The sequence below is a fragment of the Bufo bufo genome, chromosome 5, assembly GCF_905171765.1.
Source record: "Bufo bufo chromosome 5, aBufBuf1.1, whole genome shotgun sequence".
NCBI classification, from domain to species: Eukaryota; Metazoa; Chordata; class Amphibia; order Anura; family Bufonidae; genus Bufo; species Bufo bufo.
Window position 1 is genome coordinate 529,687,657 of NC_053393.1, and position 16,894 is coordinate 529,704,550.

The 16,894-nt window shown below is 44.6% G+C and overlaps 1 protein-coding gene across 1 annotated transcript; it reads right to left on the bottom strand.

Moving 5' to 3' along the window:
- Positions 1-2,106: 2,106 nt before the first annotated feature.
- On the bottom strand, positions 2,107-12,478 carry BET1 (Bet1 golgi vesicular membrane trafficking protein). Its single transcript, XM_040431206.1, has 3 exons — positions 12,290-12,478; positions 4,351-4,407; positions 2,107-2,785 (listed from the first exon to the last, which is right to left on the bottom strand). Exons 1-3 carry the CDS (start codon positions 12,410-12,412, stop codon positions 2,630-2,632), a joined length of 336 nt encoding a protein of 111 aa, XP_040287140.1. The 5' UTR covers positions 12,413-12,478; the 3' UTR covers positions 2,107-2,629.
- Positions 12,479-16,894: the final 4,416 nt, after the last annotated feature.

A 16,894-nucleotide genomic window follows, 5' to 3' on the forward strand; every position in this document is an offset into this window, starting at 1 on the left:
CCTTACCTCGCTCCTCGGCACCTGCGCCGCTTCTAATGCCGGCACGGCCGCCGCTGCATCTCCCCGTCCCGTGGATGAAAACATCCGTTGTCGGGGGGCAGCGATTAGCAGGCCACGACAGGAACGAGCCTCACCCACGATGCTAGGGAGGCTCTTTCCCGTCGCGGCCTGCTATTGGCTGCCCCCCCCCCCCGATGCTGGATGTTTTCACCCGCGCAATGGGGAGATGCAGCGGCGGCCGTGCAGGCTTCAGAAGTGACACAGGTGCCAGGTAAGTACTATCTATGTGATGGGCCTGAGCATATGGGGGAGGCATTATAGGTCTTCTTGGATAACCCCTTTCAGCGTAAGGAGACAATATGGCTGCAGATTGCACAAGTCTATGTGAAGTCAGTGCTAAGAGAGTCTTTAAAGGGAACCTGTAAGCTCCAAAACATCCCCTAAACAATAGTAAGTAGTTATAGAGTCAATGACTCCGGGATCAATTGTGCAATTTTTATCTTCATACTCACTTGCATTCTGACAGTGTGCTCCGATAATCCAGCTGTAAATAGCATTGAGAGGACTCCTCAGCGCACGCACACAATGCAGAGGACTCGCACAGCAGTCTTCTCAATGCATTTACTGTGTCAGCATGCAAGCGAGTATTAAGAGAAAAATTCCATAATCAGACTCTGTGTCACTTACGCTATATACACCTCTTAGGGCTCTTTCACACTTGCGTTCTTGTCTTCCGGCATAGAGTTCCGTCGTCGGGGCTCTATGCCGGAAGAATCCTGATCAGTTTTATCCTAATGCATTCTGAATGGAGAGAAATCCGTTCAGGATGCATCAGGATGTCTTCAGTTCCGGAACGGAACGTTTTTTGGCCGGAGAAAATACCGCAGCATGCTGCGCTTTTTGCTTCGGCCAAAAATCCTGAAGACTTGCCGCAAGGCCGGATCCGGAATGAATGCCCATTGAAAGGCATTGATCCGGACTTAAGCTAAATGTCGTTTCGGCGCATTGCCGGACCCGACGTTTAGCTTTTTCTGAATGGTTACCATGGCTGCAAGGACGCTAAAGTCCTGGCAGCCATGGTAAAGTGTAGTGGGGAGCAGCATACTTACCGTCCATGCGGCTCCCCGGGCGCTCCAGAGTGACGTCAGGGCGCCCCACGCGCATGGATGACGTGATCCATGCGCATGGGGCGCTCTGACGTCATTCTAGAGCGCCCCGGGAGCCGCACGGACGGTAAGTATACCGCTCCCCTCTACTACTATGGCAACCAGGACTTTAATAGCGTCCTGGGTGCCATAGTAACACTGAACGCATTTTGAAGACGGATACGTCTTCACATGCTTTCAGTTCACTTGCGTTTTTCCGGATCCGGCGTGTAATTCCGGCAAGTGGAGTACACGCCGGATCCGGACAACGCAAGTGTGAAAGAGCCCTTACTCTAGTGTGGGGGGTGTTTTGGAGCTAACAGATTCCCTTTAATGCATGCACGATCAACGCTGGAGACCATGAACGGTGCAGTCCTAGGATTATATCGCACGACTACCATGGCATCATATGGCAATCTTTACTCACGGCCATATTGTGCAGTACCAGATGCTGTCTCATGTGCACGGATGTAGCACGGAGCACTATGGTTAAAGGGGTTGTCCCTTTTCAAACCAAGCACCTGGGTCTAAATACTTTTGTAATTTTATGTAACTAAAAATTTTGCGAAACCGCTGAGTTATTTACTGAAATCTATCTGTACAGCGCCACCTGCTGTTTGCTCTTTTTCTAAATTCTTTGTCCAGCTCACTGAGATGGACGGACATGCTCAGTACCATCCTTCAACTGCCACCAGCGGCAGCAGAAAGGACATGCCCCCTGAGTTGCCAGCTTGCAGAGCAATTGGAGCAATGAATGGAGAGATCTCTGGATTCATGTGAGGTCCAGAGACTGTCATGTTCTATATAAGGGATGTCCAACCTGCGGCCCTCTAGCTGTTGCAAAACCAACTCCCTGCATGCTTGTAGTTTTGCAACAGCTGGAGGGCCGCAGGGTTCTCTGCACAGAGGGGACCTGTGTTAGAAAGCTGCATGTAAAAGTAATACGAGATGATCACATATCACAGGATAAAAGCGCTGTTTAATGTCCGTCCAAAATATTAATTTACTACAGATAAATGTTTTAACTTTCCATAGTGGAAATTCCAGGAGGTGGGGGAGGAGGGTTAGATGCATCCAAGCCTGGAAATTGTGCGCTTCCATCCATAAGGATGAGTCCCCTGTGCGACTTTCTCATAATTAGATAATGATTGACACAGTGTGGTCCTCCATAGCTCTTCTCAGATCATTAATTCTCTTCTGCTGGGAGTTGCCACTTTCATCATTGTACACCTATGGATTTACTGGAATGAATGACGGGGAACATGAAAGGATCCGGGTTCCGGTGAGCTAGGGCGATTATAAGGCGATTCATGGTCTCAACGACGCCATCTTCCACCAAATGAGGGTCTACGCTGCAGTCACTGGAGAATATGCTCCAAAACACTGGTCTCCGTTGTGTTGTAAAACTGAAATTCCCAGCATGTCCCGAGAGAACGAAGACCAAATTGTTTGGCACAATTAAAAAGAAAAAAAAACAAGTCCGATCACCTGAGCTTCACAAACCAGTAAATGACAAAGAAAACAAAAAAGGCGAAGAGCATCATATACAAAAACAGCTTAGCCTGGCTGCCCCTGGAGAGCGCCTTCAGTCTGCCCATTGTAGCCCCTAAGAAACCACCGGCTGAGTCGAAATCCGAGTCCTTAAAAAACAGATAAAATGTAAATTGTTCAGCAAAAACGTAGTTAATTTATACAATGTAACATTAAATATTCTGTATGCAGAAAGAACATATAAGAATAAGATCTATTAAATACTGACTCCTAAGTACAGGAACTACTATAATACTGCCTCCTATGTACAAGAATATAACTACTATAATACTGCCTCCTATGTACAAGAATATAACTACTATAATACTGCTCCTATGTACAAGAATATAACTACTATAATACTGCCTCCTATGTACAAGAATATAACTACTATAATACTGCCTCCTATGTACAGGAATATAACTACTATAATACTGCCTCCTATGTACAAGAATATAACTACTATAATACTGCCTCCTATGTACAAGAATATAACTACTATAATACTGCCTCCTATGTACAAGAATATAACTACTATAATACTGCTCCTATGTACAAGAATATAACTACTATAATACTGCTCCTATGTACAAGAATATAACTACTATAATACTGCTCCTATGTACAAGAATATAACTACTATAATACTGCTCCTATGTACAAGAATATAACTACTATAATACTGCTCCTATGTACAAGAATATAACTACTATAATACTGCTCCTATGTACAAGAATATAACTACTATAATACTGCTCCTATGTACAAGAATATAACTACTATAATACTGCTCCTATGTACAAGAATATAACTACTATAATACTGCTCCTATGTACAAGAATATAACTACTATAATACTGCTCCTATGTACAAGAATATAACTACTATAATACTGCTCCTATGTACAAGAATATAACTACTATAATACTGCTCCTATGTACAAGAATATAACTACTATAATACTGCTCCTATGTACAAGAATATAACTACTATAATACTGCCTCCTATGTACAAGAATATAACTACTATTATACTGCTCCTATGTACAAGAATATAACTACTATAATACTGCTCCTATGTACAAGAATATATCTACTATAATACTGCTCCTATGTACAAGAATATAACTACTATAATACTGCCCCTATGTACAAGAATATAACTACTATAATACTGCCTCCTATGTACAAGAATATAACTACTATAATACTGCCTCATGTGTACAGCAATATAATTGCCTCCAAAATCTATCACATTTTGTCATTGTTTCCACAGCAACCATACAGATGACATAATGTGCAAATCCGCTTTGGAAAATGAACGGCAGTGATCTAATTGGTAACTATGGCAAGAGTGATGACCCATTCCTCTGAATTCATCTACACCAGAGTCTTGCACCCCACCTAGCACCACATTACTAAACTACCTCACATGTGCCAATAGTTTCATTCTTGCAAAAAGAACCAAAATGAGGGCAATTTCTGCAAATTAGCCCCCACAGGGGCGTTTCTTTTTGTGTGGGCGGGGCTTACAAACATGGGGTAATTTGGTAGTGAAGTGTTTCATGCAGGGTCAGCAGGTGCGGTAAATAGTGAGGGTGGGTTTTCACGTTCACCTTCGGAAGTCTCAAGATTCATCTGTTTAAGGCCTGGTGCATCCTGTCGCGCGTACTCACCATTTCTGACAGTAATTTATTGTGGTATTTCACTTCTGTCCCAATATCGATAGAAAGCTGAAGAAATAGCAAGAAAAAAAATTAGTCTGCAACTGGACAGCATGGAAATATGGAGTCCTGAAGGAGATTTCTTAAAGAAGCACTTCCAAGAAAAAAGTTATTCTCTGACCTGTAAGGCCCATTATGTAATCTTCTTGCCAGTGACTGTATTTGTGAGTTATAACCTCCCTTCTGATCCTCAGCTGTGTCATGTGACCAGCACTAACTTTCCAAATAATACAGCTTCTTATGTGTGGACAGGAGGCCAGTTTCTCTATGTGTTCCTATGGGAGCCTCAATGTCAGTCTCTTAGGAATAAATAGAGGAGTAACTGACTTCCTGTGTTAGTTGGAGATCAGAGTGCTGGTCACATGACACAGCTGAGGATCAGAAGGGAGGTTATAACTCTCAAATACAGTCATTGGTAAGAAGATTACATTCAGTACAGTTTACATCATGTACTTCATGTAACAGGTCAGAAAATAACATTTCAGTGGGAGTTCTTCTTTAAGGGGGAGTTCTTACTGATCAGTACTTGATCGGTGGGGGTCTGACACACAGGAGCCCCAATGATCAGCAGTCTGAGAAGGCCCAGCACTCCTGTGAGCACACTGTCTTCTTGCAGCTTACCCATCGGTCCCGCTTAGGCGCAGCTCACTCTCCTTGAAGTGAATGAGACTGAGCTGCAATACCAAGCACAGCCACTATACAATGTACGGCGCTGTGCTCGATAAGCTGCGAAAAGGCCGTGGTACTCACAGGAGCGCCGCTGCCTTCTCAAACAGCTGATCGGCGGGATCCCGGGTGTCTGTCCCCCACCGATCAGATAATGATGACCTATCCAAGTTAGAAATAGTCGAACAACCCCTTTAAACAGGTTGTCCAAAGATTTAAACCTATCCCCAATTAACAGGAGAAGGGATAAGTGTCTGGTCAATGGGGGTCCGATGGGTAGAACCCCCCCCCCCCCCCCCCCCCAAGGATCATGACACTGAACACCAAGGAGCAGTGGTCGAGCATGCGCACTGCCGCCCCATTCATCAGCATGAGATTGAGTACAGGGCTCTGCGATATGGAGATGAATGGGGCGGCAGTGCACATGCTCGACCACCCCTCCATTTATCCAGGAGGACACAGGACCCCGTCCTCGATCAGTGAGACCCCAGCGGTCAGGCCTGAATCGATTATACCCTGTGGATTAGAGCATAAGCTTAAATCTTGGGACAACACCGTTCTCTTGTTCAATAAGTTCATAGTGAGAAAGTTCTGCAACTTTTTAAAATACGGTGTTTCCAAGTCTACTCTATTGGCAAGATCTCAGCTTGCTGTCACTGAATGGAATCGTTAGTGAAAAAAATGCATCTCATTCGTGCCCAGATACAGCAGCAGGGCCAGTTATAGCTGAGACTGTCAAGTTAGGGCCTGCAAAACAAATGTTTCGCAGACAGCAAGCAGAGATTTTGATTTCCATCACAAGCTCATATAGACCTCCCAGCTCCCAGATAGGTGCAAGGAGGCAGAATTGGTATTAGACGGCCGCGCCCTGTCCCGATTCCAGGTCGTGGGGCCCCAGGTATGATCCCTTTAATTGTAATATTCTGTATTATTGATCATTCAGTCAAAATGTGGATGATTTAACCCTTCTAACCCCGTCTTGTACGTTGGTGTTTTCCGTGAACCGTCAAACTGCTATGGTGCAGACACAGCACTGGTAATTGTAGGTGTCTTTCCCCCGGTAACAGCGCCTCTCTCAGGAGGTCGCAGTAACGCCTGTACAAGCGCCATAGACACCTGTTCAGGCCATTTTACTTGCGTTGGGCGGGCCCTGTGTACGAAAGCAGTGGTCTTATGCCTAGTGTATGATATTGGATAAATGTAAAATTGTCTACATTTATTTCTGCATGGGAGACTAGCAATGGTTTCCCTGCAGAAATATCCGCCTCATAACCTTATGTGGGCCTATGCATTATACACTCACCTAAAGAATTATTCGGAACACCTGTTCTATTTCTCATTAATGCAATTATCTAGTCAACCAATCACATGGCAGTTGCTTCAATGCATTTAGGGGGGGGCTCCTGGTCAAGACAATCTCCTGAACTCCAAACTGAATGTCAGAATGGGAAAGAAAGGTGATTTAAGCAATTTTGAGCGTGGCATGGTTGTTGGTGCCAGACGGGCCGGTCTGAGTATTTCACAATCTGCTCAGTTACTGGGATTTTCACGCACAACCATTTCTAGGGTTTACAAAGAATGGTGTGAAAAGGGAAAAACATCCAGTATGCGGCAGTCCTGTGGGCAAAAATGCCTTGTGGATGCTAGAGGTCAGAGGAGAATGGGCCGACTGATTCAAGCTGATAGAAGAGCAACGTTGACTGAAATAACCACTCGTTACAACCGAGGTATGCAGCAAAGCATTTGTGAAGCCACAACACGCACAACCTTGAGGCGGATGGTCTACAACAGCAGAAGACCCCACCGGGTACCACTCATCTCCACTACAAATAGGAAAAAGAGGCTACAATTTGCACGAGCTCACCAAAATTGGACTGTTGAAGACTGGAAAAATGTTGCCTGGTCTGATGAGTCTCGATTTCTGTTGAGACATTCAAATGGGTGATTCCGAATTTGGCGTAAACAGAATGAGAACATGTATCCATCCTCTGATGGCTACTTCCAGCAGGATAATGCACCATGTCACAAAGCTCCAATCATTTCAAATTGGTTTCTTGAACATGACAATGAGTTCACTGTACTAAAATGGCCCCACAGTCACCAGATCTCAACCCAATAGAGCATCTTTGGGATGTGGTGGAACGGGAGCTTCGTGCCCTGGATGTGCATCCCTCAAATCTCCATCAACTCCAAGATGCTATCCTATCAATATGGGCCAACATTTCTAAAGAATGCTATCATCACCTTGTGGAATCAATGCCACGTAGAATTAAGGCAGTTCTGAAGGCAAAAGGGGGTCCAACACCGTATTAGTATGGTGTTCCTAATAATTCTTTAGGTGAGTGTATATGTGAATTACCGCAAAATTCATACTCCTTGGCGGCTAAAAATACTCCTCAAAATTGTTAAGAGGAGTGATTTTACTTTTCTTTAAAAAAAAAAAAAAAGTGTAGTGTGACCTCTGGTGTCCACTCAAACCAATGGGTTGCCTGTGTAATGTTGGACAGGTCGGGTCCTCCAGAGCGAGAGACGCTCTTTATAACCTATTGATAGGCAGCTACATGCACACTCAGAATACGGAGCAAACAAAGAGCACTGAGAAATATAGAAGTCCGAAAGGCGGACGATTTCTATGGTGGTCTACATAAGCTTCTGGAGTGGTCTATCCAGTTCATGAAGTCTACATTACGTCCTAAAACCTGCATTTAAGTCTTAGGCCGGCCATACGCACAACATAGCTACCACTACCATTTGCCTCAAATACATGCATGCTCAGCTGGGTCAAGCAAACAAGTTCTCAGTAGGAAGAGGAAGCCACTGCTAGAGACCTCTGACATCCACTTATCTCCTCAAGAACTAAAAGGTTGAGGAAGTTGAAATTCAACTTGCCCAATCCTCATTTGCCCCGACAGCTACTGTTAGGGAAAAGTTGGGAGGCTCCCATACACATTAGATGCTTGGCTAGTCTTGCCAAAGTAGTCTGGTTTGGCTGTCACACATCTATTCTGTATGGTCAGCTTAACTCTTCATGAATAGTGAAACTTTATCTTTGGTAAGGAACCTTCCTACTCCTCCCACATGTCTTCCCTTAAAATGACTGCATACAAGATCTGCAATGCTAAGCCGCCAGGCAGGCATAACTATCCAAAAGCCATGTCATGAGCAGAGCAGGGTCACTACTATTGGTGGGGCATCTCCGAGGCATCTCCTACCAACGCTGATCACAAGTGGTACACTCCCTGGTGGCCTGGATGAAGGGTGTTGGAAGTTTTTGGACGGTTTTACGTTAGACGCTCCCTTCTGAGTGGACAGTTGTTCCTCAACCCCTTAAATATCTAGAGCTGTCACCTCCACTTCTGTGAGAAGGTCTGACAGACGTCCTTTTCTACCTCTTGCATGATGTTCTTTGTTTTGGTTTCACTTTGTCATCTATTTTCCTTCTCCCAGGTGTCACCTATTTAGACTAATCCTCTTTCCTTTATATTCCCTCCCATACTGCCTCACTTTGCGGTTTATACTACTTCCTGGATTGAAGTGTTCACTGCTGGAGTCTTCTGTTGCTGCTTGTTCAGATAATTCCTTATAATATTACAGGCTATAGCTACTAGAGAGGGGTCGTTGATCCAGGGAGTTATTCCGATTGCCTGATTGGAGTCGGGAAGGAATTTTTTATTCCCCTAAAGTGAGGAAAATTGGCTTCTACCTCACAGGGTTTTTTTGCCTTCCTCTGGATCAACTTGCAGGATAACAGGCCGAACTGGATGGACAAATGTTTTTTTTCGGCCTTATGTACTATGTTACTATGTATTGTGTTTCCTTGCTGGCTTGATTCTAGGTGACCCTGACTCCCTCCGTATTAAGTGCAGGGAGCCGGTGGTCGTGTCCCCTCACTATTATAGGGTTTTCAGGTGTCACACAGTCTAGGTACGATGGCATGCAATTGTCTACCTCCGAGACCCTTGTATGTGCTTAGCAGTCAGGGTGAGCTCTTAGGATTTTATAGGGGTCACCTTTATGCTCCTTAGTTTGGGATCAAGCCAGTCGGATGTTTATCCATAACTTCCAGCTATCTGCAACATCATCCGTGACAAGAGCTAAGAGCTTCTTCAAGTGTGGCTTTCTAAGAGCCTCTTCAAGTGTGTCTTTCTGTTCTGGAAGACCAAAGGTGTCCAAAAAAAACCCATAGACATCCACTGATTTCGATAGGAGCCAACAATTATCACTTTCATAGGCATCAACAGAAAACAACCCCAAAAAGAAGCACAAGGAGCAATTCTTCAGGCTCATTGGCAACGTCTCCAAAGGTTTCTCCAGCACTGATTCTAAGGGAAACATAGGGACGAAAAACAAGACTCTCACAAATATTGGTTTAGGACTTAAGCTGTGTACACATTACACAAGACTATGACCTAGGCTTGGCGAGCTGTACACCTCACACGTAATCAGTGTGGACAGACCGGGATTCTAGTTTATTGAGGACACTGATTTCCCCACGTTCACAACGAGAGTCATCTGCGTTTTATTATTCTAAAGGGCAATGCACCTTGAAAGTCTACTGAGATGTCCTGGAGACGATATTAGTGTGGTCAATGACCAAAGGTCCCTACCAATACACAGAACGAAGGAGCTCTGGACTGGGGTGAGCCTCGGGACATCAGAGTTTGGTCAGATGAGTCAAGGAGCTGTACCAAGAAATTTGCTGCTGGTACCCAATGACTTAGGTGGCGTCCTATTGACGTCATGGAAATCACACCAGCTCCTGGAATTATCTAGGTGGTGCCCAAGTAGATAATTGCTCCAAAGGTAGCAAAACTCACAGGTGATTTGTCAGATCGCTGTCCATGGTATCAGCCAAATAATTACTGCATGAAATGGTCTGATAACATTCACCAGTGTGACCACTGTGCTGGTTACTACTGGGGTGAGGACACACGCTGCAGTGACCAATGGACTAACGATTCTGGATGGGATACCTTGGTTTCACTTGGAAAATCCGGCAGCCACCAACCACTACATGTAGGCTAGTGCTTCACCCACATACAGGCGATGCAATGCATGTCCCTCAGATGTATTCATGTCAAGGGCCCAATAGGCAAGGAGGGCCCATACCACAATAAAAACGGGCAACCCTTGGCTTGTCACAGTAGGGCCGTGTTATGGCCATTTTTAGCGCCAATTAAAGTCTATGGGGCTATTCACAAGGCCGTTTTCACGACCAAATCAATGGGGTTGCTTTTAACGCCCGCCTAGACAGGGGTGCACCCATCTAACGGCCTTTAAAAATGGGTACACTAGTTCAAAACAGTCTTTTAGGGATTAAAATAAAAAACTCCTTATCCACTTGCACAGGCAGTCGCTCCTCTCTAGATGGTGAAGGACCTGCGCTCAGCGTGGTGACGTCATCACGCTTAGCACAGGTCCTTAGTCAGGTCCTTCATAATCAAGAGAGATGCGACTGCCTCTGCGCGTGCAAGTGGACGAGGCGAATTAGTATATATATTTTTTCTAAAAAGAAACATTACAGCTGAGGGCCACTATGGGGGACATTATTACAGCTGAGGGCCACTATGGAGGACATTATTACAGCTGGGGGCCACTATGGGGGACATTATTACAGCTGGGGGCCACTATGGGGGACATTATTACAGCTGGGGGCCACTATGGGGGACATTATTGCAGCTGGGGGCCACTATGGGGGACATTATGTGTACTGAGGGCACTGCAGGGGTTGGAATTATTATTTTTTTTTTTAAAAAGCCAATGGAATTAATCCATTTTTAACAGCCATTAAAAATGGACAGATAGCCAGAAAATGGAAGCACAAGTGGTTGAACATGGCCATGAAAAACAGCGTGTCAGTTTTTCACTGTGGTGTGTCTGTAGCCTAAGGGACAAGGAGCCCTATGATTAAAGGGTTTTTCTGGGAATTTAAAGGGGTTTTTCATCTTCAGGGATCCTTTCTGCCAGCCCCTCTCATTTGGCTGGACCTGCAGAGAAAAAATACCTCCCCTCCGGACCCCTGCTGCCTCGGTCTGGTTTGCTCATGTCAGCATCCTGTTCGACGCAGGTCATGCGGCTACAGTAGCCGACGACTGGCAACAGAGGTGACGTGTCCCATCACAGTTGCGTCCGGCCATCGGCTGCAGTGGCCAGATGCTGACATGAGGACACTAGTGAGCCGGAACCCAGCACGTATGTTTCCCTATGCAGGTCCGCCCACGTGGGAGGTCTGGTAGAAACTTCCCCCCCGAAGGATGAACAACTCCTTTAATACTGATAATCAAGGGGGTTCAACGCCCAGACCCCCCACATATCAGCCTTTTAAAGAGGCCACTTCACTCCAGTGAGCACCATGACCTCTTCCTAGACCAATGATGGCGCATTCATCGGTCACGTGGCCTAGGTGCAGCTCAGCCCCATTCAAGTGAATGAGACTGGGCTGCAGTACCACGCACAACCACTATACCATGGAGGGCGCTGTGCTTGGTATGGTGTGAGGAAGCCGCAGCGCTGATTTTCAAACAGCCGACCATAGCGGTGACGGGAGTCGGACATCAATATAATAAACAGCAAGGGGCCAACACACTAATGCTGCATAGGGGCCCCTCTGCTGTCTATATCCGCCCCTGGTGTCCCAACCCTGTAGTGGAGTGCTTACTCCCGTCCTGAACCCTGGCTCCTCTGACTACGACTACAGTATAACACACACAGCTCTGCTACATATACGTTACTGTTCCAAGGCTTCCTGACTCCGCCATCACCCGTGTATCACCATCGCCTCTTTATGTTCCGATCCCTTCTTCTTTTTTTTGTCTAGTAACCACCAGACCAAACTTTCTAATACACCCATATGGCGGTAGCAATTCTTTTATGCTCCCATATGTCTAGGTGCAGCGCTCTATGTCACGAGGCCCTTTCCTGGGGTGTATTAAAAATGTTCATTTACAACCCAATTCCAGCCTCTGTAGCAGCAGCAGATGATCACATTGAAGCCTTCCTGTACTTCAGGCAGCCTGTAGCTCTCCACTACCTGAGAAATAAAAACCACATAGAAAAACAACCAAAGCGTGCTTCAAACTACAACTCCCATAACGTTTGCTCGTCTATGGCCATTGACAGCCGGCACAGAGGCCTGACGGGATTTGTAGTCCAGCACCGGCCCTACAGGCTCGTTGCTTCTAAGCCGTACGGAGGCCCAGTCGGGTCAGTTTTATTATATACTCACAGATTTCAGCGCGCTGGCTTTGAGCCGCAGAGTTTCCGTAAGTTTCTCGTTCTCTTCCTCGTACACACTGTAACCGCTCATCTCCGGGCGTCCTTCCCGGTGCTTCATCCCTCCCCGGTCCATGCTGGCGATGCTGACTGCTCAGCGGCTGTCACATCCAACACACAGTGATTACGTGTACACATGAGATCAGCGGGCAGCGAAAGGAAACCGGCTGTGTACGGCGCGCAGGATGGCTCAAAATGGCTCACTTGTCGTTTTTTATTATTCTATCCTTTTTTATTATATTGGAGGTAAGCGTTTATAATATTCTTATTTCATCTTTATCCTATTTATTTATTTATTTTTTGTTGTTTTAATTATTTTATAATAATTTATAATTTTATTTATTTATTTAATTTTTTATCTGGACATGTACTATATTATACAGGCTGTTAGGGGCAAATCTATAATATGTATGCCTGAAACTTTAAAAAAAAAATGTTTTAAGGTTTTTATAAGTTAAAATAAAAAGTGGACATAAAGTATTGCACTACATTGGTAAATGCATTTACAGGCCGTTTTTTTGCGTTCCGTATACGGTCTGTATACGGAACCATTCATTTCAATGGTTCCGCAAAAAAAACGGAATGTACTCCGTATGCATTCCGTGTCCGTATTTCCGTTTTTCCGTTCCATTGAAAGATAGAACATGTCTTATTATTGCCCGCAAATCACGTTCCGTGGCTCCATTCAAATCAATGGGTCCGCCCCCAAAAACGGAACACATACGGAAATGCATCCGTATGTCTTCCGTATCCGTTCCGTTTTTGCGGAACCAGCTATTGAAAATGTTTTGCCCAGCCCCATTTTTTCTATGTATTTACTGTATACTGTATATGCCATACGGAAAAACGGAAACAAAAAATAGAACAACGGATCCGTGAAAAACGGACCGCAAAACACTGAAAAAGCCAATACAGTCGTGTGAAAGAGGCCCAAGACCACTTTAGGCCTCATGCACACGATCGTTGTGTGTTTTGCAGGTCGCAAACCGCGGATCCGCAAAACACGGATGGCGTCCGTGTGCGTTCTGCAATTTTCGGAACGGCACGGACAGCCATTAATATAACTGCCTATTCTTGTCCGCAAAACGCGGACAAGAATAGGACAGGTTATATTTTTTTTGCTGACCACGGAACGGAGCGAAGGATGCGGACAGAACACGGAGTGTGCATGCGGCCCCATTGAAGTGATGCGGACCAAAACAACGGCCGTGTGCATGAGGCTTCATTGTGTGAATTTGTTTGTACATGCATGACTGGAGGTGTGGCAACTCCAGGTCTGAATGTGCCTGATTTTGATGTATGGGTAACATTCAAGTACACCTGTGCGGCCTGCGTCATATGAGTCAGTGATGGGTGGGACTCACAGCCTCCTCCCATTGTATGAGTGATTTCACGCTGGAGGTAACTGGGGGTCAGTTGGCTGTGTGTCGGACTCTATGCCCCTATCAATAATTGCTTATATGGCATAGGTAGGTTAGCGTTAGGTCCCGTGCCACTTTGAGAGACCTTGACGAGGTGCGCAGGCTCCGGTATGTTCTTCATATAAGAATATATTGGCGAAAGTCTCATTTTAATATCAGTGTCAGGGTTTAGCCATATATTGTCAAGTGAATTTACCAATGTAGTGAACTCATTTAAAGAACTAATAAATAATGAGATCCGCACATTTGGCTATCCTGTTTAGGATGTCCTTGTGGTACATGTGGTCCGCTGCGGGCATCCTCCATTGTATGCAAATGTGCTGGGGATTCCTGTTAGCAACGGATCACATGTGCAGGATTTGCTCCCCGGTTAGAAGTGTGCAACAGCACATGGGGTTTGGAGCATCTCCTGCTTTGTAAGACCACTTTATTCTGTGAATTTTTTTTTTTTTAATAAGTTAAGGCAACATGACCTGATACAGATGACAACATCACCCACCTGTGGTGACCGATAGATGCTCAAATTTACAGCAAAATTGGCCGGCGTGGCTTTGTCATGTGACTAAGGTTGCCACCTTTCCCAACAAAAAATACTGGCCACGTTTACGGGAGTAATAAGGGTGTGTGGTTTGGGGGGGGCGTGACTTAACACAGGTGTTATTAGACACCAATGGTTTGATAATATTGGCGGCGGCACATATTGCCGAGATGTTAGTGTCTAGTGTTGAGCGAACTTGTGTTTTCAAGTTTGGCGTTCAGGGTTCAGGATATCTAAGAATTCCGCTACCACAGACCTTAACTTATGGTCCATGTTAGCGGAATCCATAACAGAATTCTTAGATATCCCGAACCTTGTACGCCGAACTTGAGAACAGAAGTTCGCTCATCCCTATTAGTGTCCCTCGTATCACTACTAGGGGTGACCGACTGTCGTAAGCCATGGCTCCGCAGATCGTCACACCAGCAGTCGGGGCAGTGTGTCCTCCACAGTAAAGGCAGGATTTCTACCTCCTCTATTTTACAATGGGGACTGTCTAATAGCGGGACATTACACGGACAGATACGTTCGTTTTAGATCTACTTGAATGGTCAGACGTTCTACTAAATCAGGTGTTATTCCTAGTGCTCTTAAATGTTCTCAAGCCAAGCAGAGCCTTCAGAAGGATAAACCTATGCTTACCTGATGACCACACCTATTTCATAACGAGAGAAGAACATGTCTCCTGCACCTTCACCTGGACCTTCTTCGATATCATTGTCTCCGTCTATCCAAAATAGTCTGCGCACGCCACTGTGGTAGTTCAAGAAGTCTCCCGTCTTTTGTTTCGAAAGTTCGACAACCGTTTGTAGGCATTACGCTCCTCCATTAATACCAACTTGTCCCAAATCACTCTAATGACTCAGAGAAGTGAAAAATAGCGTAAGTGGTTGTGAAGCTAATGTCACGTCGCTTCAGTCCATGGCGTCTGAACAAGAAACGCGCTCAACAATTATTTGACCGTCTAGAGGAATTGGAAAATAATCTGAGATTCACCGGCATTCCTAAATCCATTAAAGGGGCATTCCCATCACAGACAATGGGGGTATATCGCTAGGATATACCCCCATTGTCTGATAGGTGCGGGTCTCACCTGTGGGACCCGCACCTATGCTGAAAACGGAGTGTGGAAAAGGTGGCTGAAGGACTCCAGGTTTCCCGGGGTCGGACCACCGCCAAGCTCTCTCCCCGTAGTAGTGAATGGGAACGCACAGTGCTTGCGTGGCCACCTTTCCCATTCCTTTCTATGGGGCTGACGGAAATAGCCGAGCTTGGCTATTTTCGACGGCCCCATAGAAATGACTGGAGGAGCAGTGTGCCCTCCACCACCTTTCCACGCTCTTTGTAAAAAATTTCTCTCAAAAGACCTAATGGAAGTTCCCAACCACTCAAGTCTTGCCCCCTATAGAGCGTACACGCCGGCTGAGAGGGGTTCAACCAGCCGCAATAATAAATTAAGTTTTTTTCTTAACTAACAAACCCAGATTTTACTGGTGTATAGAAGGGAAGGTCCTCCTGAGAGGAGAGGTCACAGGATTGTAGTATGAGACTTTTTCTTCAGTCTCAGTCACTTGAAGGAGAAAAGCTTTTTCAGAGGTAAGAATCCGGTGAATAACAATATTCGTTTCCCGTTAAATTGAGAGTCCCCTTAGATGGCCTTACCTTCACCTTTGACAAACCCATTTCAGCCAAGAGTCATTTCATTCCAAATAGAGAATGACTTTACTTGTCCTACAGCTAACCCTACAAGTCTAGCTCATTTCTGAATAGTGTATTGTATTAACCTCTTATTTTCTTATGTACTCTATTTCTTGTGGGATTTAGGATGTCTTTTACACATGCTTCTTTTCTCATATACTGTATTAAGAGTGACGTGCATGTCCACTCGCTCTTTCTTTACTCCTGGGTTGCCTGCTTGCTTGGACGGTACCCTGGGAATCCTTTTGGCAAACCTTGTTTGTCTAATACTGCTCCTATGTACAAAATATAACTAGTATAATACTGCCTCATATGTACAATATATAACTACTATAATACTGCTCCTATGTACAAAATATAACTACTATAATACTGCTCCTATGTACAAGAATATAACTACTATAATACTGCTCCTATGTACAAGAATATAACTACTATAATACTGCTCCTATATACAAGAATATAACTACTATAATACTGCTCCTATGTACAAGAATATAACTACTATAATACTGCCTCCTATGTACAAGAATGTAACTACTATAATACTGCCTCCTATGTACAAGAATATAACTACTATAATACTGCTCCTACGTACAAGAATATAACTACTATAATACTGCTCCTATGTACAAGAATATAACTACTATAATACTGCTCCTATGTACAAGAATATAACTACTATAATACTGCTCCTATGTACAAGAATATAACTACTATAATACTGCTCCTATGTACAAGAATATAATTACTATAATACTGCTCCTATGTACAAGAATATAACTACTATAATACTGCTCCTATGTACAAAATATAACTAGTATAATACTGCCTCCTATGTACAAAATATAACTACTATAATACTGCTCCTATGTTCAAGAATATAATTACTATAATACTG